We start from the raw sequence: 26,285 nt of genomic DNA, 5'->3' as shown, positions 1-26,285 counted from the left end.
TACATTCGCCTGATGCCCGGGATTCGCGTATTCCTCCTACATATATTGGTATGGCAGTAGAAAGTGAAATAATTTCGAGCAAAAACATATTACCTATCTACATGGTTACATTGTATTATATTAAAATTAAAGTAAGTACCTAGGTATATATTGTTTATGTTTTTAACGTGACTATTAAAAATATTCTTACTCTACCTTTAAATTGAAATTACTATAATTATTATTAGTATCTACCGAAGTTAATAATATTTTAGAAACATCTATTAAACTTTCTTAATAATTACTGATCATAAGGAATAAGAATAATATACATTATTTTACGTTGCTTAGATTTGGGTAATGAATAATGAGTTATGATTAATTAATTAAGTTGTAGTTAATTAAGCAATACTGCAATAGTGAAAGGAATAAGGATGTTTTCAATTTTTTATTGATAAAGCGGACTATAGCCACTTGTTGCTTACTTTAATGTGCACCTGTGACTTTTTCTACAATGTCTGGGAGATTATTTAACACACTATACAACCTCCCATAGTACAATTTATTATCAATATTTTTATCAAGTCTTGAATCTTTAAAATGTTGATTAGTGATTACTTATCGAATTGTGCGATGTTTATTGTTTTAGTTTTCTAGCTTGTTTTATATTTAGTTTGTTTTTAGTTGTGTATTATGATTATGTAAGTAATTTTCAATTTATTACTTAACGCTTATTTTTGGCTTGTTACTTTATTATATATTTGGTTCATGTATTGTTATTATTCTGTACATATCAATAAATTGTACGTGTAATACAAATAATTATTGCGTAATACTTAGAGCACATCATTAATAAAGTTTTTGCACGTATATAAATATAATAAATAAATATACATTGTTTTATTGCGTATACCGTGAATAATATATACAAATAAGTAATAATTATCTTAGCTTTCACTTAAGGTTTTGTTTATTGAGAAAGTTATTATAAATCTGAAAAAAATTATACACAGATAAGTTTTATTTTATATATTTATACAGCATATTATTATGGTCCTATAACTACCTATAAAATATAAACATATAGTTTAGTTAGGTGATTTGTTTATCTGTACCAACTTTATGCCAGATAAAATATTCATATTTTGAACATCACACTGAAAAGTATCTTGTTCCTGGTTAGAAATTATGTCTTGGCTACTCGAAATAAGTGTTATTTAAAACAACATTTTTTTATTCTTTAAATGAAAATAGCACATCTAATTTAAATGAAAAATAAAAACCTATATTACATTTTCAAAACGTAAACAAATTTATCTATGTGACTGTATTTGCTTTGGATTTTTTCACTAAATAAATATACACATATTTTCAACAACTAATAACAGCTTATGGGTCTTAAATCATTTTGCAATTCAAACCCTAATCCCTAACCTATAATAATATACACGTTATAATAGTAGATATAGGTTAGTACTCTAGTTCTAGTATAATAGTCTTGTATACTAATAGTATAATTGTATTAAAATATGTATTAATAATCAATAGAGTCTTATCTATTATAAGTATTAAGATATAGTAAATATCTTTCCATTTTGATGGAATGTTCGTATTCTACCAATATAAATAATTCCTGTTTTATTATTAACTTTTTAATTTTAGATTTATTTAGGACCTAAAAACTCTATACGCATTTGTACTATTACTGCCTTTATAATGTATAGTCTTTTTGTAAACCTACGGCTACATTCCAGAAAATTCTATACAGTTGATTCACACATTAACACATAATTTTAGAATTTTCGAGATCGTTCTTTAGTCGAATGGATCTTCATAATAATATTTTAGTTTTTTACATTTGGTTTAAAATTATTTTTATTAAATAATTAGTTATTAAATATTGTATATTGTATAATAGTATGTTATTCAATTATTATTGTGTTGTATTATTGGAATTTTCTTTGTTGTAATCATATGCACATGCCTACGTTATCAGTCTTATATATATATAACGCGGTATTTAGCCATTAAGACTTAGGTTGTCTAAGTAGTACGTAGTCCCGAAACTATACAGTGGCATTATATTTATTATGTGTTTAGGTGCAACGGGATGTACAGTTATTGGCTTTATAATATAAAATTACGTGAGACGTGACCCACATAATATATTATGTAGCCGTCAATCGATTGATCACAGCCTCGCGACTACAATACTACAGCGATGATACGTTCTTCTTTTAATATGTACATATGTATTTATTATCTATGCGCAATAAATAAATGTAATAACTTTGCATACCTCGTGGGTTTTGTACGTAATTACTCATTTACTCCAGGAGTGTTGTATGAATATTATGATTTTGATCCTAAAGATTTTTATTAATTTCAGTGATCTTTTATTTTCAATAAAAAAAAACGATAACTGAAACTTGAGTCTTGAATACGATTATATGTATAAATAAAAAATGCATACTTTACTGATATATATTATTTGTACAACAAGGTCGTATACAAGTATAAGTTGTAGGGGGAAAGTTGTTTAATATCCTCTAAATTATATTTATTAAATATAAATATTATAATAATATATTTGACAACTTTAACTGGAATTTTTCTTAAGTGCTTTTTTGTAAGTTAATCGACTGTTTGTTATTTTAAATTGCTGAGGCCAGTGTTTGTCATGTACCATATGTCATTTGTTATAAGTCTTAAGGTAATGGATTGAAAGGCTTGTATGTGACAGATGTTTGTGGTTTGGCAGGGACCTATATGAGTCACATACTCACATGACCATAATAGTTAGATAATAATTACGTTAAATAAGTGTTTTATTTTTGAGACTTATAACGTTTGATTTTAAAATAAGGCAAAATGAATGAAGATGAGAGTTAAATAGTTGCTTACATTTTTACATGGTTTGCCTGGTTTGGTTTGAACAGGTTAATCTTTGTTCTAGGTATTTTTACAAGAGTATTAATGGGAATCATGTTGTTATTTAGTTTAATAAGTGGAGAACATATTTATTTTTAGGGTAACATTTACCTAGGTGAATTTTTCTTCATTTATTTTGATTTTCATTGTATGACTTAATTTTATTTAAATGTAATAATTTGAGGTAATATATAATAATTAGAAGTTGAGTTGAAATGATTTCAAATAATGCTGTGTTATACTGTTATCAACTAATGTAGGGGAGTGTTATTCTAAGTATAATTATGCCAGAAGTGTAGACATTATAGATTTAAGAAGGGACACCTTAGAGAACTCCAGCCTTATTAGTATATACATTAACAAATATATAATAGATGTGTTTACTACCCTTGTGATATGGATTTATTGAAGAGAAGAATAAAAATGTTTGTATTTATACATAGATACTGGATATGTGTACCTATTAAAGATGGTCGAAAATTCGAAAATACACATTCCGATTCAAACTCTTGTGTATAATTTATGAAACTCCAAATAAAACTCAGATCTTGTTATTATATTTCTATGGCCATTAAAATTGTAGAGAGCGAAAGCTCTTTTCACTCTTTAGCTTCTGCGGTGTAATTACGGTCTATTTATTATTATGACTTATATAATATTATCATCTAGTCATTATACCTATGTGGCTAACATTTGGCTAACTCATGTCGAAAATTCAAACGAACGAGTTTGTTTATTCTAAGAAATAATCTTATGTCGATTTTAAAGAAGAATACATGCAGGTAGTTTAATTGTATTGTTATAATGTATTTTGTTTGTTTACGGATATGTGGTTTATAATATATATATTTATTTAATTGTTATATATAGTGGACAAAAATTTATTAATCATACTTTAACGTTGTTTAATAATTTCTGGTTTTAGAATTTTATCTGGCTATGGTATGTAATTTTAATTTTAATTTTTTCCGAGGTACAAACGTGGGGTATTTATCTAGAAAAACATTTATGTTAAACTTTGAACAACAAACGGTAGTTTTTAAAGACAGGTTTATTTTAAGATCTTAAAGTAGCTTGAAAATAGTCTCGTCCAACTCTGGTGTACAATTTCATAATAATTAATTAGTATATATTATTAATTATTTATAATATTATAACGATGAGAGTTCTTTAATAGGTACTAATAATATATATATATATATGGGATGACGTTTGGCTTAGGTACCCAATATAATATAAAGATAAAATATCATATATATTTAATATTTATGCAATATATAATATTATGATATATTTATATTTATTTTACGTTGAAAAAAAAATTGTAATCAGATTTATTTATTACAGTACCATCTTAATACATATTACCTACGTCTATATTATAAATATGTACAATATGAAGTGTGTAAGGGGATGGGTTCCCCACTCGTTCTTCATAGGGTTTGTACAGTCACCACCGTTGACCGTTATAGTTTCGACCAAAAGTTTTTATATATACCAGGGGTGCGGAGGGGAGAGAATGATCGCGCGCGCGCGTTTTACGATTGTCGCTTACGCATGGTTGCTGCGAGCGCGCACTGTTGCACAAGTTCCGACGTTCAGTCCGCAGCACATTGTCGATAATCACGCGTTGGTGTACGGTACATCATAGTCAACAAGACGCATTATTCTTGTCCTCCGTCGCTGTTTTTTTCGCGTTCACATTGAGCCGCGTAATATCACAATAATATAATATACAGGTAGATTATTATTATTTCTTCACGAAAACCTATTTTTTGTATTTTTATAAATTCTCCCGTCCAAAGGCCTTTATGACATAAACTCATGTCTATCATAAATCCTTTATGATTTTATAAAACACACATAGAACTGCTATGATTACGTGATTAATACAATTATACAATATCGTATAATAATAATATATTTTGTTACTAATTCGTCTTCATCCCGTGTTTATAATGTTATTAGCCCGCGGTGAATTATAAAGTGTTACTGTACCGCGGAAAAGAAGATCAAGACGCGACAGCTGACGACTTCGCTGCCACCTCCGCTACAGAGATGAGCAGTGAGACAAAACTGTTGATTGGCAGCGATATGATCGCATCCAAAGATATACTCAACCCTTTCGTACACCATCTGGAGCTGACTTCCACCTACGACAAATTTAAAGTAAAGTTATAAAAGTAAAGCTGTTTAGATTTTTAAAATAATATTTTAAATTTAGTTGTTCTTCACCAAAATTTTGGGTTGGATATAGTTTTGAGCAATGGTTACACGCCATAGGTACAATTATCATATTACATATATATGCTTTTTGGTAGTTATAATTGTGAATTGTAGCTGTCTCGAATTTCACCAAACAAGGAACAGCTTATCCAATTATTCGATAAATATTAAATGCGCATAATGCGCATATTTATATAATTAATTTAACTATAATTATTAACTAAAATTGCATTTATTTTATACCAAATATAGGGTTAGTAAAATAATTTTTTTCGTGATACCTAAAACCTATTCATGGCTATATCTGTAGTAAGTATGTTACATATATATATATTACATTATTACTATATATTTTATAATAATCCACTGCATTCATAATATATATTATTACATATATTGTTATGTATAATGTATATAATATATTTTACACGAGTACCTAATTTAATTGTATGGTGTATCGCGTGATGTTATTATTGTCCGTACATACGGTTAATAATTGCCATAATACTAAAACATTATGTGTACCTATTGAATTATTATTATGTTCCACGTATTTGCACTCGTATTTATTTCCCTGTGCTGACTGTTAAATGTCTAACAATTTTTATATATATCATACATACAAGTTATCTGTGCTAGCTGTTTTGTGGAGTTAACAACGTTCTAAACGATTACAACGCTACTACGCTAGTGATTTAAATTCGTAAAATATGTTGTTACTCTGTATTTGACCAGAACGATTTATTTCAAATTATTGGTTTGGAACTTGTTTTTTTCTGTTTTCTCAAATATTTACACATTTAATTTTGCAGAAATATTCTGATTTCTGAGGGATTCGATAATGAAACTACAAGAGTGTCCCTATATAATAGCATTAATAAACAAAACTTATTTCAATTAAATCTATCGAAGTTAGTGATCGACATAAGGCTCGACAATTACGAACGGTTTAAGCATCCGATGAGGATATTACACTCAATTTAATTAAAAATTTAACCTAGCGATACACATCGATTGTCGAATCACCATCTTCAACACAGTAGCTTGTGTCTAGTAATAGTAATTATTCATCCATTTGGATTTTGATAGCATAATATTTACTATTAAGTATTCACGAAATCGAATGTGATTATTGATTACTGATCAAAATAGATTTTTTCATATAAAATTTTTTTTGTGCGTTCATAGTTCATACTATATTATAAATAAATACATATTCATATTTATTTTTATTTTTATACTAAATCGTATCAATTTTACGAGGTACATTTCCGTCAATAGACAATAATCATTGAGTATTGAGAACACTACATATTTCATTATCTATTTATACTGCGGAAGTAAACATCCGTTATTTTACAGTAATTACGCGTACGTAAGGATTTGGTTAAAAAACTTTCTTTAAAGACACGTTTTTCATTACAATATAGCATACTATATTTACTTAAATAGGTACCTATAATATCGGTCATCGACTGATATACGTTGACTTTTATATTGTTAGTTGTTACGTTACAGGATTTAAAACAAAATGTATTTTTTATGTTCAACGTCAAATATAATATACTAGGTATATATTATTATGTATATTTTAGCGTAGTTCTGCAGTAGTATGCAATATAAAAATGTGCCTACAAACTACAAACGTCATGAGAATTTTACTGGACGACCGCCAGGATGAATTTTGTATGGGGGTGCCATAGGTGTACACATTGCATAGGTGTAAGTACAGGCTGCAGTTTAGCAACCAGGTAGTTTTTGTGTGCGGTTATCATTCTGTGACGTAATACTGATTTCTACGGAAGTGTATAAATATTATCAAATACATCATGTTGTAATGTATATAAGTGTATAATATATTTAAACGCGAAGACCGATTTTCTCAACTAGTTATTATTTATTCAGAGCGTAGTGTGTGTGCAATTTCGAATCATAAATATATATTATATTGTGTGTAGGTAATCCGATTTCTTCGATGAAGCCGAAATAAATCGTGGCGTTGTTGTGTATTATTCGATTATACAAGTTCGCCTTGATGATTATATATTTTTGTGAAGCGTGGATGCAAACAAATGTATAATTAAAGATGTTTAGATGAGGGTAGAAACCTGGATTAAAAAAAAAAAATAAATAAAAAAAAATAAACAATCGATATTGATAAGGAATAGGTAGTAATAATATGTATTGAATGATTTGATTTTGAAGAAACCTGTCATGTGCCATATTATATATTTATCCTTATAGAAAAACTACAGGCCTTTTTTATGTTCCAATTTTGTGACGACACTATTTAACATTTTTCCAATTTTTTTTAGAGATTATCCAAATACTCTTCTGAGTGTCACCACACGTCGCCCGATTTTTCATTTTTTTTTGTCTGAGGGGAGGAAGAGCATGGATTGTATTTAAAGGTTGCGGGTTTTTAGTGTGTCATTTAAATAATTTAATGATTTTTTTCCCACAAGGTGGTATACCATATGAGCCTACGAGTAAATCACTTATTATCTCCAGTTTCATTTTATTTGTTATTTTAGTTATAACTTATAAATATCATAAAATTAAGTTAAATTATAAAAAATATTATATATTACATGGCTAGGCTTTAAATAGTTTAATTATAATAAAAAAAACCAATTTATATACGAATTAATTATTTAACACACGAGCGAAGATGGGTTATTCAGTAATCAGCTAGTATAGTATATAACGTAGTGTATTATGTACTGTTTAGTAATTATATAATTTATAAATGCACTTGAATGACGATATAATTATCTTGTAAAAATATATATTATTGTCACTGTACAGCATTTGAAGTGTTTGAACAAACACAAATGACAAATCCATAGGGTTTTGGTATTTTATCAATTCAATATTTAAAGTTTCTAATATACTATATAGTTTATTCAAAGTGTACCTAATAGTCTTGTGTCCGTCGTGACTTTAGTTGTCATGGTTATCAATGGTATTATCGATTTAAAAAAATTATATTTAATTTAATTTTTTGCCCTACACTTTCGTAAAGAGTTGATATATTTAATATCTAATATGATATTGGCTTGATAGGTGTAATCCTTGTCTTAATATATTGTTTTATTGACGCTTAATCGATTAAATATTAATACATCTATATTTTATATTATATATAATATATATACTACAGGGTGTCCCAAAAAAAACGGGTTTTTAAATTAATTAAAATAACATTTTATTTTTCAAAAAATTACAAAATTAAGGATATGTACAGTGTTAGTGTAACATCTGTTTTATGCATGAAAAATAATATTATTCAGTTGTCCTCCAATAGCTTGTTGACAGGCCGAAGTGCGGTCGAGAAAATTAATAATAACTGCCTCTTAGCTCTCTGGCGAGTGTCACGAGGACACCTTAAGCTAACCTGGACTTTTGAGTTTGTTGAATTAGTTTTTTCGAATTTCTTATTAACCGACGTATCTATAAGACATTGGGAGCAACGTTCCATACGAATAAGATACCAAGTCGTCGCACAGTCTCCGCACCACTTTCGTTAGATTGGTAAAAGATCTTAACAACACTACACACGTGTTTCAATTGACATTTGGTCTATGGCAACACTTGGCAAAAACTAATTACACAACAACACCAAAATAATAGTAGATTAAAAACAATGTTGTGAACATAAAAAAAAAGGGCAACTGATTTCAAAAAAGAGTTTTTTTTTGGGACATTCTGTATAAATATAATAGTTTGTAATTTAAATATACATTTTGCTTATAGTTGTTTTAGTTTGTGAGTGATATCAATTTGGATATCCCAAATTGTGTTATTATACACTATATAGAACCCGAGAATTAGGGTGATTTTTATACATAATAATATATTTTATAATTAGTTGTTTATAGTGTATCAGTATAGCTGTAAAATATCTAAAAACTAAAGTGATTAAATAGGTATTTACATTTCCTTTAAGTTTTTACATACATATTATGATGTATATATATTATATACAATATACAAATAATACCCATGGTACAATCGATAACTATAGACTGGCATATTTATGCTGTGTATAGGACAACGGTTGAAAAATATCATATGTAGGTATATATATATATTAATTATTATGTATCATGTGATGCTTACGTTTGCTCGCCTACCAGTTACGTTCTAAATATATATGTATGTACATTATATATATTAAATACAATATCTATGTATGGTATAATATGTTCACTACAATCGCGCGGCATGTATATATTGTATATTATTATTTTTAACTTTAAATTCTTTATCGATCTCAAACACTGTGGTGTATAGTATAATATAAGTAGTTATATAACATTAGTATTTTATTATTGGAGTGTGTAACTGTTTCAAACTTGCTGCTAATAAGACTTTTTGACTTCATTTATATGAACCTTAGTCTATAAATCGTTTCATGATACACATATTACATACATACGTATACATATTACACATTAGTACATTACATATCGCTAACACGGGTTGGGTGCGAATTTATGCGAATATTGACACGCAGTTGTTGTATATTCTAAGTATTTAGAACGCCGAATATTTATCATTATAGAATAAAAATTAATTGGGAAATATTATCTTATAAACTTGAAATTACGTGTTTTCCTTTTCTATTATACCTAAGTAAACTGTAAACTCATTGTATCTTATGAATTTAGCACCTCAATTTTTAGGTTTGTGACACGATTTAAGATAGTAAAAGCTACTCAAATCGTGGTTTGAAATTATCCAGTGAACTCTGATATAATTTGGTAATCTGATAAGCATGATATATTATATATAGTATATATTATTATAAAAAATAAAAATTATGTATATGAATTATTATAAATATTATGAGTTAAACATTTTTTTCCTTGTGAAAAGTATGAAATATATATAATATCATCCATCATAAAGTGGTCCTAGTTATGCCACTGGACTGTTTTTACACATGCTAGATATTTATGCCGACAGACTGATTGACACATTTTGTATAGGTACACTGTGGTTATACGTAGATAGAAATTACAAGCATTGTCGTGTTAAAATTTAGACAATTGACTGAAGTGGTGTATTATTTGACACAAGTGTACGTAAGATAATAATAATAAACAATAACAGCGTATTGTTATGCGTATATCGTGTGTGTTTATATACATTATACATCTATAATATGTATTCATACAAGTATATAATAGTAGATTTATGTAAAATATTGTGTACTTACTCATTACCGGACGTCGTTGCACCGCGTTTTTGACAATAATTATCTCGTTCGCGATTTTAATATTGATAAACACTAAATAATGTATGATAATATTATTGATGGGCGCGTTAAACTTATAGTTGTAGTTTGCGTTTTATTATTTGCTATAATCTGAAATATGCTTGGTATTATTTGTATTAAAACATTATAAACAATATACATATAGGTATATTGTATTATATATGGACAATTGTATGATATATGTATATACAATATATTGCTTAAAACAAAATAATATGATTTACTTATTTATTTAACATTTCATAATTTATTCAATGACAGACATGGCACTTAGTTATCGTAGTTTGAATAGTGCTCACTCACTGATACAGTTATACTAATTTGAGTTATTATTATATTAAGATAATTACGTGTCCATGTTCTGTTATTTACTTAATATATTCTGTTACTTTTTTGTTTTGTGAATTATATATTTTTTAAACTTTACCAAGGATATCAGTAATATAACACACAAATGTTCCGTAGTGACGTTTCATGTACTTCCGATATAGACCTTGAACATATTATTTTGGATTGTAATATAGTTTATTGGCGTTTGAAACCTTAAAGTATATGAGTTGACATAAATATTGACAGAAATATGACTTACTATCGCCATCGGCAATATATAGGTTTATACTCGTAGTATATATAAAGTAATTAAACATTCAAGTATAATTTGTGTTTTTTGTTCACCATAATTGGGTTTAACAATGTTTATTATCTGCTAAACAGTAAACATATATTTTATTATTTGGAATATACATTATTATAATAGTATTGTTATTATTTGCATATAATATATATACCTATATGCTAATATAGCCTACTCAATTTATAATTTTGATATGTGTATATAGGCATTATACTTAAATAATTATTGCTGATGACAAAAAATTTAAATTATATATAATATGTTATGTCGTGTCTCGTGTGTACTAGACGTATACGTAATTTATATTTATTGGCTTTTTACACATCTATTACCAATACTGTTTAATAATAAAGCCTTTTATTTTATTTCAGACTGCATTTTTCACCATAGTTGTTCTACCCATAAGGATAGTAGCAATTTTGGTGTTGCTGTTTATAGCTTGGTTGTTAGCGACCATTGGTTTGGCCGGTGTTAGTCAGACCGAATTATCAGAGAGACCACTTACCGGATGGAGACGGTAAGTTGCACAAAATTTGACCAAACTTATGAGCTATGAGTGTTATGACTTATCACTGTGTCACATATACCAATACTATTTATATACGTAATAATGTGTATACTATGCCTATATTTTTAAGTTATTACAATAATTTTTTCAAACTTATTTTAATACAATTATACGTATACATAGTGACTTGTCAATAATAAATAGGTAACATTATTGTTACCTTTAGCTAGATATTAAACATTTGACACGTTAGGCTATAATAAGTAATAACGTTCATTATTATCTACATTGAGCAAGGTTAATACTAGTTATATGTACCCAAAAGAATACTAAAATAATCAGTTTTAAATAATTAATAGTTATAATTGAAATTGTAAATTTTTTTCATTTTATCAAAGTAATTTAAAATAATAACCACTAGGTCTTAATTCTTAATTTTATACTATCAAATAAACCTGAAAATTATAATACTAGTTAATAAAGAAGGAAATCCATTTTGAATTTAATACCAATAATATGTCAATATTGTTCTTACCACTTAATTATTACTCGTATATCGCATATTGTTCTTTGATCGTTAGAATATAATTTACAATAATATAAATACATGCAAATCAGTTTGTGTTAAAAAATCGTTTTAAATAAAAATTATATTTTATAATATAACATACATTATAAACTGAATTATATATTATAAATATAGATAATAATTAAGAGATTGAACAGATTCTCAATATTGAATTTAATGATTTTTATTGTTACACTGTGATTTATAATAATTAAGATGTATAAAATATAAACTGCTCAGATTCCGGTTAACTAGTCGATAGACATTAAATTATTTTATTATTTAGTATATTTTAAAATTTAAATAGAATTTTTTAACTGGAAACGTTTATAATTGGTTTATTACGAAGTGTTATATAATCACGATATTTTTATAAATATTTATGGTAAAAATAATCAATTTATTCGTTTATTCGAAATAATTTATGATTATTATTATTGATTAATTATAGATATAATAGGAATTTCAATTTTTTTCTGTGAAAGAATCGCAGCATTTAAATTATTATAAAACAATATTATGAAAGGTGGATATTTAATTGCATGTTAGTAGTATACTTATATATTTTATTATAAATGCCGATTGTCCGTGCTTAAAAGCTTTCTGCAATACACTATTTTTGTTTTAATTTGTATCGTTTACTTCGTTTAACAATGTACGTTTATGTTTATACAACGTATGTATGTTACTATGTTTAAATATAATATTATTTTATAATGTTTTGTATTTTTCATACATTATATTTTCTAAAATATAAAATGTTTAAAAAATGTTAGTATTATTATAGTAAATTTATGATCTCAACAATTTTGAAAATTAAAATAATTAATTAACTTATAAGTCAAATTAAAAATATCTTCCATTCATTCATTTCTATTGACTATAAAAATACCCTTATCAATTCCAATTATATCTCATTTTAAGTTTAAAATTTATCATTGATCATGTTTTTCAATTTAGCTATTTTTATATTAAGTTCAGTCCAAGATCGATGTTTGCAATAGACAGCAATGTTAATACAATTTTTTAATAACTACTGTACCTATGTATGTGGTATTTCGTTGTATATTATGTATTTAATTGTTGTACAAAGATGAAATATATAGGTATAGGTAGTATGAAGTATAATATAATTATTTAAGTATATTGAAATTTATAACTTTAATTGTATTTTTGATCAGGCGTGTTATTTTTGGTTACACACGAATTGCGTCCAGTTTTATCTAAACATTTACACATCTCAAATCTGAATTTCTAAAAAACAATATCAGTTTTTCACTTAAATTAATATTTGCTGAATTTTAAAAAGCAATTCACTCATCATTAATAATTGTGTGGCTATTAGTTCAAATGAAAGGATGTAGGTTTTTTTTAGGTCAAAGTTGATGGAGGAAAATTTAAACTGTTAGTTTAAATTTTTAAAGTTTTTGTAAGTTTGCTTACTTCTAATTGCAGAACAACGACAAAAATAAATATTTTTAATCTATTGATAGACATAATTTACCATTGACAGTCCTAAGTCTGTGTAAAATGGAAAAAAAAATAGTATTTTTACGTTGGGACGCAATTCGTGTTGTCGTTAAGTATCATTGGAACGAAATTCATGTGGAAAGGGGATTTCGGGAATTCGTGTGCCGCGATATTTTTAACGTTCCTCTCCGCATAAGCTTATGTCCGGTTTTACGAATCTATAAAAGTATCAACATAAGAACTGTAGTTTAGATATGGGGGAGAAAGAAGTGAACAATTATATATTATAACACCTACTACCTATAAAATAGGTACCCTAATGGCTTATGGCTAATTATAGTAAATACATTAATATTATTGTAAGTAGTTATACTTTAATAATATTGTATATGTATATTATGCACGCTTCACGTGTATGTGGTATTTGGGCTTTTGATTGCATTTTAGCTATGTCAGACGTGCAGTGTACGTGATCGTCCGGCTTATGTTCGGGGCGGTCGGCTTCCATCGGGTCAGAACTGTTGGCGAACAGGCCACGCGGCAACAGGCACCCGTGCTGGCTGTTGCGCCACATTCGTCCTTCTACGACGGACTGGCGGCCGTCGTCACTGGTGGCCCAACCATCGTAGCTAAGGAAGAGAACTCGTTCATTCCGATCGTAGGAAGTACGCGATGATCCACTTCCTCTTTTTATATAACATCGTCTGCACCGTGTGATATTGTTGTTGTATAATATAGACAATATTGTATGATTGGGGATGGGTGTGGGTGGCACGCCGCAGCTGTTGTGATTCGTTTTATTTAGATAGGTACAATTGAAAATCAAAATCCCGTGACACTTGCATATAAATATGAGTTTTGTGTAGTCATTTTCGGTTTAGCTATCTATTTTTACGATTTTTGTGAATTTGAGTTCGTGCCCATCCTCAGTCATAATAACGCTCATAAAAATATAATAACGTCGCATGCACATCTGCATCCATCCCATGTGATTATGAATGCGTATAATATATATTTAGTATTTACTTAATCACCAAACACAGCCCGTGTCTCGGGTCTAAAGAAAAGTCCTAAATTATAAACTTTTGATTACGATTTTCGACAGTCGTGTTACAACTGACGAAGACCAAACATTTTAATAAATATTGCAAATCTATTATAATATTGTACCCGTCAGTTTTCAGTATGTTATACTATGTGTAAATCGGATCTTTGAAGTCATTACTCCAAATTCCAATTATAATATACAAGTGCGCGCGAGAAAAATTGTTTCTATTGAAATTAATATTTATTGTAGAGACTTCTAAGTATCATCTGTGGGATTAGCTTTTTTAGATCCGAGTCATAAAACTCTAAAAGTTACATTAATATATGTGTGTTTGTGTGTATGCACGTGAGTTGATTTGTTATGTATGCATTGTTATTGTACTATTAAATGTATATATATATATTATATGCGATATGTATATAATGTATATAGCTATTGGCTATTGCTGTAGTTAGAATTCATACTAGCGCGCTGCACGGCACGTAATACGTCTATCTGTTTCCGATGCGGCTGATGCTGAGATTTGGGAACATGAGCGAGACTGAGTAATGAGTATGAGTATATTATACTATTATATAATTATTGAAGATAATAAACTTATAAAACAAATTTGGTTAGAAATCACACAAATACGATAATTTTATAATACTATGCGTCAAGCCTTGCCAACTATGGAACAGGCAAAGTATCAACGTTTATGTCTAAGACCGTTAATGTATAATGTTTCGGTGCATTTATAAGCCTGACGAATACGCTAGTATAATTTTATACAAGTAAACGTCGTATTATAATAAGGTTATTATGGTGCACATGAAATGCCATCGATATCACCACGCACTTAGAGATCTGTAATAAAAATTTAGGTGACCAAACAAAAGTAAAGTTATCAAATATTTTTAAAACATTTAATGTAACTAGTATATTATTTTTATACAGCTTAATAAAATAAATAATATAACATCCAAAAAAGCAGTCGTAAACATTTCATCTTGAAATGCTCTTAAAAAAATGTATTTGGCTTCCCGGTAGAATTATTTTTTCATATATAGGTCTAAAATTATTAAGAACTTTTTATTAAATTTTTAAATCTTAGTTAAATTTAAACGAATTTCTAACTACAAAATAATTTACTTATGTTCTCAGTTTTTATGAATTTTGTCAAAATTCTAATTTTAAACGCTTATATAAAAATATTGTGACTAGATTTTCGATATTTTTTAATTGAAAAATTAACAACTTATGAGAAGCTTTGTATTACATTTCTAAGCATTTCTATATATATATATATATATCAGGGTGTCCCAAAAAAAACGGGTTTTTAAATTAATTAAAATAACATTTTATTTTTCAAAAAATTACAAAATTAAGGATATGTACAGTGTTAGTGTAACATCTGTTTTATGCATGAAAAATAATATTATTCAGTTGTCCTCCAATAGCTTGTTGACAGGCCGAAGTAGGGTCGAGAAAATTAATAATAACTGCCTCTTAGCTCTCTGGCGAGTGTCACGAGGACACCTTAATATATATTTATATTTGGTAAAAATTTCAAGTATCTACGTTTGTTTGTCAGTAAAAAATTGAATTTTCGTGAAAATTCTCATTTCCCTTAATTTTTTGTTTATTTTTACCGATTATAAAATAAGAAATGGGATTTTTTAGGTTTGTTCTGTTTAAAGTAAAAACTAGGGTTGGCCATTTTTGAAAATTGAAGCATTTTATCTACACGTTATCGTGTATTTAAATACAAAAAAATATTGTAAAATTAATACATTCATCGCTCAGAATCTAAAAAATTAGAATTTTCGTTGTTTTTTAGTATATAAAAACTAATTGATTTAAAATAATAATGAATATTACCATCCATTAAATTAAATAATACCATTTTAAACGAATATTGGACATTTAGAGCACCGTTAAAATATATAAGAACGTTAAATTTGTATTTTATGATTGATTCAGGAAATACTTTTATTTTTTCGTTCACCTTAATAATCTACCTACTACCTACGATTTAAGTTTCAAACTTTTATGTGCGGTAGAATAGTGATTGTCACCCGCCTGTCCTGGTAGTTGAATTTATTTTTTTTTTTACTTGAATATTACAGCTTTCCATTATTTGAAATCATAATGTACGTATCTTTTTCCGCCTTAATCTTTCTCACGATATATTATGTAATACTACGTTTATGTATGACGTAAGTGATTATATTTTGCGTCTTTTTGATTCGTGATTTAATCACAATAAGATGCGTTGAGACAGGAACATATGAGACGTCATTACCTGTAAACTATAGGTTTCTAACTCGAATATTGTGACGGATTTCATGTCTGGCTGATTGAATAATATAAATATTTTACCTATTGCGTGCAATTGTTTAAGGTCTTGCGTGAAACCATCACGGAGACCGTTTGTTTCGCTGCCACCGCCGCGGATCGCGTGATATCCGTTTTTTGAGGTACCTTTTTGTTAATACCTACGCAAATTTATCGGTAAATGTTTTTTACTTTAATAGTTTGCAACGCCCAAATAGTGTTTAAATTACGCCTAACAGCTTGACTTTCAAGCGTGATAGTTTAACATAAACACACAGTACTTATCGTTAAAATTGATGATAAACATTTTCACACTAATAATTTTCACAAAAACTATTATGTCCACGTCGATGTAATATGCCTAATAATAAGGTTCAATTACGACATCATTACGGCTGTAATTTTTTCCGGTACAAAATATCGAGCAGAGCGTCGTTAGTACACTCAACGTAATACAATATTAATAAATTGATAGAAATCAGTTAACGATTTGGATTTAAGATTTGACACAGCGTGACATCAATTATTATTTTATATCGGTTATCGACAACGAAATAACAATCTGGCTACTAAAATATACAGTAATAATGTGCACGGACTAGACTACATAAGTAATAATGACGGATTTTGTCCTGTATCACTGGCGTATTAAATTTTTTTTGGGAGGGGTAAGAATTATTTACCTTTGCTTTGTATTTTAAAATTGGCTTAAAAATGTTTTTATAGAACTTTCATTTATCAATCAAACAAAATAGTAAATCCTCGAGAGTAAAATATTTCTACTAAAACCTCGTTACTTTGGTTAGAAAAATGTTTTAAAAAATAATTACAAATTTATTTGTATTGTAGATTCTGAACAGAGCGATCAATGTGTGTGTTTTTTTTATTATTATTTCTTTGTGTTTGTCAACACCTGAAAGATTAATAAAAATATTTTATACTAATATTTATACCACAGACCTATAATTAACATCGTCTGCTGGTGCTTGGTATTAACATATAAGATAATAACAAGTGATATTTTATGTAATTATATAATAATATATGCGCTTTATTTTTGGTAAAAATTATTTCAACCTACTGTATTACAAATAGAAAAATAAATTATTAATAGCAACATAAATTGTATTACTAATTTTACGTGACATAGGCATTATAACGTTGTTGTTTCGTTTGTATGTTTACCTACTATGGTGGTTACTTATTATAAGTTGTTGTTGTAAATTTATGGTAACGGTTCGAAGACAAATCTTTTGATGTTGAAAAACCTGCATAATTTAGATGATTGTATACAGTAAATTATTTTTGCAATAACTTTCTTTTATTTATAAAAAACGCACATCTAGTTATTTATATCATATATATTATTTTACATTTGATTTCCATTGTGTTGGAAATCGGTATATTATTTATGTATAGAAAATTTGATATAAATGTAAAACCTTCGAGAATTTAAGATTACAATATTTATTATTTATTATTAAGTTTCTTTGAATACTGTAAATGCTAGCAAAAATATTCATCTGCGCACATACAATTATTAGTGAATATTGAATAAGTTATTAAACTAAGTTTGCACGAAGTTTTAGTTCGTAATAATTAATAAATATTATAGTATTTTAATGATCTAATGAAATTAATTATTCAATTTTTGCATGAATTAGACATCAAAAAGTTAAAGTACCTATAACTTTATAATATATTTTATAGTTATTTCTTATCCATTATTTAAGTACCTAAATGGCTAAATGCTTAAAAAGTTAAAACTCGTATTCTATACCTTGTCTATTTCAGAACTATCTAAGTGCTCAGTCTTTTATCGCTTTCAAGATTTTCTTTGTGAAAAATATTGATTAGATATAACAAATAGATTAAATTATAGTATATGTAGACTACAGTAGATATAGTTAGGTAGTGTTATATGTGATATTAATCAATTTTTTTTGTGTGAGTGTAATTTTTGATTGCTTATTATAATTTTAACATTTTTTATTTTTTGTTTTATAGTTATTTCCGTCGTTGGATATGTTTTGTGGGCCGTTCCGCGTACTTAGCAGGTGGCATGAACATAGTTATTAAGGGGGTTAAAGCTTCCCGCAGGGAGGCCCCCTTACTGGTCATAGCTCCTCATTCCACGTTCCTTGACTCCTGTATAAGTTACGTGACTGGTTTCCCTTCTATCATTGCGAGGATCGAAGACGGACTTAACCCTTGGGTCGGAAGTACGTGTAAACGCAATATAATTTATTACACATACAATTATTCAAAAATTATTCGTTAAAAACAACATTGAAACTGTAACAATAAAATAAATGCAAGAGAGACCTAGAATAATTGTGACAAAGTAAAAGCGGTTGACATTAAAAGTTGCAAATTATATTTACATGTTACAAATTATTTCATGACAAATACGACGACAATGCATGTGCAATTTGCATAATATATTATATTGCAGTAGATATAGTATACATCCGTAATAGATTATTAATATTTGCGTGCGTGTGAGAGTGTGTGTATTTTTTTAGATAATATAACTTCTATTATAATAATATAATATCGTATACTATAGCTATAGCGTAGTGTATATACTTTTAAACGCTTTAATACGTGTAGGCACTATTCTCACAAACGTAATAACATTTCTATTTATTACAAAGTCAGTTGAAAATATATCTGCTTATACCAGCAAACTATATAGTGAAGTTTTACTCATATTATTTTGTACGGTCTTACAGGAGTAATAAACTTCACGCAGCCTGTGTACGTTCGGAGAGACGACCCAGAATCGAGACATAACACAATACAGGAGATAATTCGCCGTGTAAAATCTGACCAAGATTGGCCTCAGGTAAAATATTTTTCCAACAAAATAATATTATATATGAATACACGTATAGAAATATGAAATTAATTTTGTTGATGTATATATAATATACATTATATGACGTATTTATTGCATGTATCCTCGATGAAATAATAGTCAATAACCGTCGCAAATAGATTAACAAACGTTCAAAATATTTTTTTTAAGTCTATTAAAATTTACGTTTAAAAAAATTGTGTTTGGCATCATTAAATACAATTTTGCTACTGTTAGATTGTCCCGTGAAAAACCATTTCAAGACAATTTTTTCTAGTTAATACTAAGTTTATCTTTGAAACTATTATGTAAGTACGTAAAGGAAGTGGCGTGCCCAGGAATTTTCAATGGAGGGATGTATTATATATGTTATAGTCATAATATATTTATAATTGAATTGTGGTGATCTCAAAGCACAAATAAGGGGCTTTATGACTTATGGGTTAATAATTTATAAGCAATAGCTTATTATTAATAATTAAAAGTAATGCATTTTTAATAGCTCTAATATCTAATAAGTTTTTTTCTGAAAGTCAGCAAAAAAAGTCAAGTCAATGGGGAGGGGGATATAACCTCTAACCTCTCCTCCTGGGCAATCCCTGCGTATAGGTAATATTATGACGTCTATGTTAAAATTTACCATTTATATAATATGTATGATGTATAAATTATACATTATACAGGAACTATAAGGACTAAAATCGATGCCTGATGACTTTCATAAAAATGTTTCGTCGCTTAGATTTTAACGCTTTGATTTGATCAAATGGTTTTAAAAAATGTCGAATAAACCACGCATATGTTTGCTTTTTAATAAATTATGTTTAATTCAGTTTTTAAGTTGATATTATTTTATGAAAATTATGTGTCTGTATACAATTTAAATATGATTATTATATTATATAAGTGAATATAACTCAATAATGAACGGTTTGAATTGGTTATCAGATTTTAATATTCCCGGAAGGCACTTGTACAAACCGATCGTGTCTGATAACATTCAAACCAGGCGCTTTTTATCCGGCAGTGCCCGTTCAACCAGTGCTGTTGCGGTACCCAAATAAACTAGACACCGTCACCTGGACTTGGGACGGCCCTGGAGCGTAAGAAAGATACAATATGCATACATATATATATTATAAGACTATCGAATTACCGTGTATTCTACTTGCATGCACATAAATAATATAACGGTGATTTTAAGCCATGGTTTTGTATTTAGATTGAAACTCTTGTGGTTAACTATGACGCAACCGACTACGACAGTGGAAGTAGAATTTCTACCGGTGTACGTGCCCAGTGAATACGAAAAACAGAACCCAAAAGCGTTCGCCGAAGGTGTTCGTAACGTTATGGCCAAGTACGTTATCTCATATAATATTAAATTATATACATCATACCTTTAGTTGAAAAATAGGGACCATTTGGAATGAGGGTAGGGGGAGGGATGTAGCCTTTCAAACATTTTAAATGCTTTACAAAAAAAAAAAAAATATTTCGGAAATTAATGAAATTATGTATAAATTAAAGTATAATTAAAACGATTATTATATGAAGCAGCCGTGGAGAAGGGGCTCCATCACGTTGGAATATAAAATTTCTTTTTGGAAAATGTGTAACTGACAAATATACATCCCACGGATATAACTTTCTTGGATATTGATAATCGCTCTCCAAATTATATATACCAGTGGTATAAAGATACTATGAGAATATAATTCTTCCATGAGGCTACGATTAATATAATAATATAGATAATGTATACACCTGGTATTTCATTTTGGCAAAAAACTTATACTATTATAAAATTTTGTGATCCTAATCTGAGCGGTACAAGAAAACATTTGTCATAAGTCGTTGTTACTTCTGTATGATCTTATATGAAATTAAACTCAAGCCTCCCTCTCAAAAATTGAAATGCTATTTACGACTTCGGGTATTTTGCTAGTTGTTATATGCGATGATTGTATTAAATTTGGTATAGACTAATGTATTATATTATGTCGTTAAAGTATTTCCTTACAAATTTATTTTTGGAATCATCTCCACTGATCGTTTTGTTTATATTGTTTAAGGGCATTGGCTGTTCCAACTGCAGACTACACGTACGACGACTGTAGAGTGGCCGTAAAAGCCGGCCAATTGGGTCTGCCGATGACCTCGAATTTGATCACTGTCGAAAGACTTAGAAGTCGACTAGGGTGAGAGTATATTATATTAGTGCAGATCGATAGTTGTTATAACATCATATAATTGTATATTACAAATAATATTATAGTAATATATCGTTATTATTTATTATCTTAATACGATGTCGGAAAGATATTACACTACGAATTATTATCACACGATAATAAATTTTGTGGCGTGAAACTATATAATAATATTACTAGCCATATTGAAAACTTTCATCTTAGTATGCGTAGTACCTAATAATAATAACATAATTTGGCACATCCCACAGCGATTGCTGCTGTCATCGCGCTAATAATAAAAAAATATCTTTACGACATCCCGGTCGTGTGATGTTTCTTACAACTTCACTTGTTAATAGATATTTGTCTTATCCGTTGTATTTTTACCGTTTACAGATTGACGCGAATTAAGATCGAAGATTCGGCTCTAGTCAAGAATATGCTGTCGTTTCAGAATCAAGAGTCTCAGCCGGTAGATTTGGCAGAGTTCGCAAACAATTTAAACGTCACCGCCGAGGATGGTTCACTGATCAGCCTCTTTAAAATGCATCTAGAGGTAATGTCTGTAACGATCTATAATAGGCGCGATAAACTTATATTTACGGTACCATTTTCGCGCCAAATTGAATGATTTTTACAATTTCGGGATGATTAGTTCCAAATGTAAAATGTTAACATTTATTTTGAAATCGATTACATTAACAATATAATACATACGAATCATATCTTTGGAATCGTACAAATATACCATATTTAATTTTATAATAAAATTGTTATTATTATTATTGTTATTTTATTCTAATTTGTATATATTATCTTTATTTATAGGCTTAGACCGTAAATTATAAATAAATAAATAATGATTTTTCTCATTAGAATCTTAAGTAACTAATTTTAATAATAAAACTAATTTTAAACCATACTAAAAAAAGAACAATACAATTAAAAAGTGATTATATATTTTAATTTGAATGTTTTAAAAATATGACCAAGCACTCTGCAATCGTTTAGTTATATTTATAATTTACCTGATCATTGCCAATTATTTCAAAATAATATGATGAAGTTGATAAAAAAATTAATAGGTATTAGCCATATCTTAACTATTGGTTGTATCATTTGTATCAATTAAGTATAAAGGAACTAAATAATGTATTTATATAGGTAGCTAAACTAGCTATTAGCTAATCATGTCCTTGCACTTGTTATTTCTCATAAAGTCATAACTCTGTCATTTTTAGTAAGAAGGCAGTATTAGTGATTAAAAAGTCTAGTCACTTGTTTTTGGTTATTGTATTTTCATTATATTAATATTATACAAAACATCATGTTTATTTTTTTTTAGAATGAACACTTGTCGACCATAGATTTTAAAAAGTATTTGTTGGCTGAATATATCTTACAGAAAGCTACCTCCAAAGACGATTTGATCGTATTGGCTTTTAAGGTACAATTTTATGTTCATTTTACTAAAATATTATTTATATAAGAATACAATTAAAATAAAGAAGTGTGATTTTTGTATGCCTTAAATGAGTTAAATGCAATTGTTACGCGCTGAATCGGTATTAATAACGTAAAATATATTAAAAATATTAAATTTTTTTGATAATTTGTTGCAGTTGTACGGTGAATATTTTGATAAAGAAATGTTTGAGTACGTGTTAAATCTCGTCTACAATCTTCCAAAATCTGAAGCATCAGTCATTTACAACGAAATGACCGACAAACTAAATGAAATAAATTTGTGTAATTATTATTCATTTTTTTTCTATTTTTTCAACGTTCATTTGTTAAATTTTAAACCAAAAATTATATCATCACGTTACATTACAGCGGATTATTTACATTACGGGAAAAAGTATCCTGAAAAAATGGAGTCCTTGCAAAATCACAGTAAGAACTCAGCACCCAGAACAGTAACAGATTTTTCTAGTTGTGGCCAATTATTCCATGGCGCTATGGATGACAACAAGAAGTATCAATGACATACGGAACATCCTACAAGTACAATAGTACCTGTTGCAGACTGATATTAAAAATTTATTTTTAAGGTTTTATAATATATATACTATTTGTTATACTTATATAAAATATAATATTTTGTTACTTAATGTGTATCTAAGGATTCTAAGGATTATTTATATTTAAGAACTTCAATGCACGACTATATTATATAGGCCATAGTTCTTGAATCAAACCTACAGACGTTTTGATTGTACAAAATATAAATATCATCTATGTGCTTATATAGTTTAAAATGTTGGTACTTATATTATATTATTATCTTATAAAGTATATCAGTATTTAGTGCTGTTACCTATATTGGCTATATTATAAAATGTTTTGTGTGCCTATATAATATATTTAATTAATATACTATATACTATTATGAAACCAACACAATAATGTTCACTACGGTGCTTTATCGCAGATTTGTTTTTTGATTTGTTATTAAGCTATATTGAGAATATATTGCAAAGTTTGCACCGACCGATATTATATACCTATTAAATATTATATTATTATATATACTAGCCAGAATAATCGACCCTGCTCGAGAGTTAATTTCTGTTTTTGTATTCTTTATGACAAACAATAATAATATTGTTTATATATTATATAATGTGTTTATTTTAAAAATATAAGATATTAATTCAAAATTAAATTTAGATTATTTTATTTTAATACCGTTAATATATAAAAATGTAATATGAAAAAGGTAGGCAAGTGAGTGCCACTTGGTGTACATTAGGTATCAAATTAGTATCTTTGTATTCGATGTGTTAAATTTGAATTCAATGATATTTCTTTGTACTTATACAAAAACCGAAATTTAGCGGAAACAGTTTGTCTTAAGTTCAACATATCATACTTCTAATAGAAAAATAACCAAATAGAATTAACACAATTTTTATTTTTTTGTATAATAAAATCAAAAATAAGTAATAATATTAGTTATGACGAGGGATCGGATATAAATGCCTCAAAAATATCAAAAAAATGCCCTTTCAGAAAATGTGTTTATGATCAATAAGGGCTAAAAAATGTCCCCTCCCCAAAATGAATTTAAAAATAAATTAACTTTAAATTATTTTAATTTTTTCAAAGAATAAAAATTGTATTTTAATCAAATAAATAAATAATAAATTTCAAAATATATATATATATATGTATTTAACATGTAAAATTGTGTAGGTACATATAATATAGGTTTATAAGTTTAAAAAATGAGTAAAAACTTAATTTTGACAAATTACATTTGTATTTAACTATATATTATTATTTGTACACATTTATGATTTATACTATGTAGTAGGTACTATGTTTATATTTCAATGAAGAAATATGTCAAAAATGTAGTCTTAAAAAATTTTAAAAATGTATTAAAATGTTAACAATGACTCAAAAAGTATAAAATTCACTAAAAATGTAAAAATGCTCCAAAACAATTTTGTAGTTACCATATGGGGTACTTGAAACACATTTGTAGCATGGAAAGCACTGTTTAAGACATTCCAAAAATAAGATGTATTGAAATCCGATCTCTAGTTAGGTATGACATATGAGGATAATAAATTTAAAATTTGTTAATAAATGTTGACGGGATTTCATAAACTTCCACTGACATTTTTTTTTTTAAACCGGAAAATTTGAGTATGAGGGGCCATGCTCCGGTAGGCACTAATGTTTTTTGTTATTTTTTGTTCAGTTTTTCTAGAATATAAAGAAAAGACTTGGAAATTTCTAGGTATCCAACTGATAACTAAAATGTGCTAGACCAGCAATTATCAACCGGGGGGGGGGGTCACGTAAGTCAAAAATAATAAAACACCGATTTACAAAATGAACCTTTTCGTTCAAAATTTGATACTATTGTTCAAATGTATATCTAATATAGACAGGGTCCTTCCTCGCGAAGTGATTGACCATATTTTATATCTTTTTTGGGGGTTGTGAGACTAAAAAAGTTGAAAACGCTGTGCTAGACGACCCTCAATATAATTAAAAATTGAAGAGTCATTTTTACTCCAAAAGTTCAGCCAGTGGTGGTCAAGGGCGTCGGGCGATTGTAACTCGGCTCGTGTTTTTTCAGGTAAAAATGATTTAGTTGTATGAACAACTAGTTACTAACTACTAAATAGTAAACTCTCTCGGGTTAACATAATGTTTAGCTGAAGAAAATAATAATATGCGTTCTCTCCCGAATTATTTTAAAATTTGTAAATTCATATTATTGTTAGGTATGAAAACTAAATTTAAATG

The 26,285-nt window shown here is 27.8% G+C and overlaps 1 protein-coding gene across 4 annotated transcripts; it reads left to right on the top strand.

The window, feature by feature from the left end:
- Positions 1-574: 574 nt before the first annotated feature.
- Positions 575-24,687, top strand: LOC132920787 (lysophosphatidylcholine acyltransferase 2). Of its 4 annotated transcripts, none has more exons than XM_060983459.1 (12): positions 575-680; positions 4,879-5,079; positions 11,426-11,571; positions 18,972-19,186; positions 19,700-19,812; positions 20,773-20,927; positions 21,047-21,184; positions 21,900-22,025; positions 22,416-22,575; positions 23,365-23,466; positions 23,642-23,768; positions 23,856-24,687. In XM_060983459.1, the coding sequence occupies exons 2-12, from the start codon at positions 4,969-4,971 to the stop codon at positions 24,005-24,007; spliced, it is 1,545 nt and encodes a 514-aa protein (XP_060839442.1). In that variant the 5' UTR covers positions 575-680; positions 4,879-4,968; the 3' UTR covers positions 24,008-24,687. The 4 variants fall into 4 exon arrangements, with proteins under 4 accessions (XP_060839442.1, XP_060839440.1, XP_060839443.1 ...); XM_060983457.1 differs by lacking the exon at positions 18,972-19,186 and adding an exon at positions 14,048-14,265; XM_060983458.1 differs by lacking the exons at positions 575-680; positions 18,972-19,186 and adding exons at positions 4,474-4,649; positions 14,048-14,265.
- Positions 24,688-26,285: the final 1,598 nt, after the last annotated feature.

Source organism: Rhopalosiphum padi, chromosome 2 (genome assembly GCF_020882245.1).
Source record: "Rhopalosiphum padi isolate XX-2018 chromosome 2, ASM2088224v1, whole genome shotgun sequence".
In the NCBI taxonomy this organism is placed as follows: domain Eukaryota; kingdom Metazoa; phylum Arthropoda; class Insecta; order Hemiptera; family Aphididae; genus Rhopalosiphum; species Rhopalosiphum padi.
This window is presented reverse-complemented; position numbering and strand designations above follow the sequence as displayed.

Coding starts and splice junctions, on each gene's coding strand:
- LOC132920787 (XM_060983457.1), top strand. CDS start 4,969: ATGAGCAGTGAGACAAAACTGTTGATTGGCAGCGATATGATCGCATCC. Junction 14,266..19,699: donor GTTCATTCCGATCGTAGGAA/GTACGCGATGAT, acceptor ACGGTCTTACAG/GAGTAATAAACTTCACGCAG. Junction 20,928..21,046: donor ACTTGGGACGGCCCTGGAGC/GTAAGAAAGATA, acceptor TTTTGTATTTAG/ATTGAAACTCTTGTGGTTAA.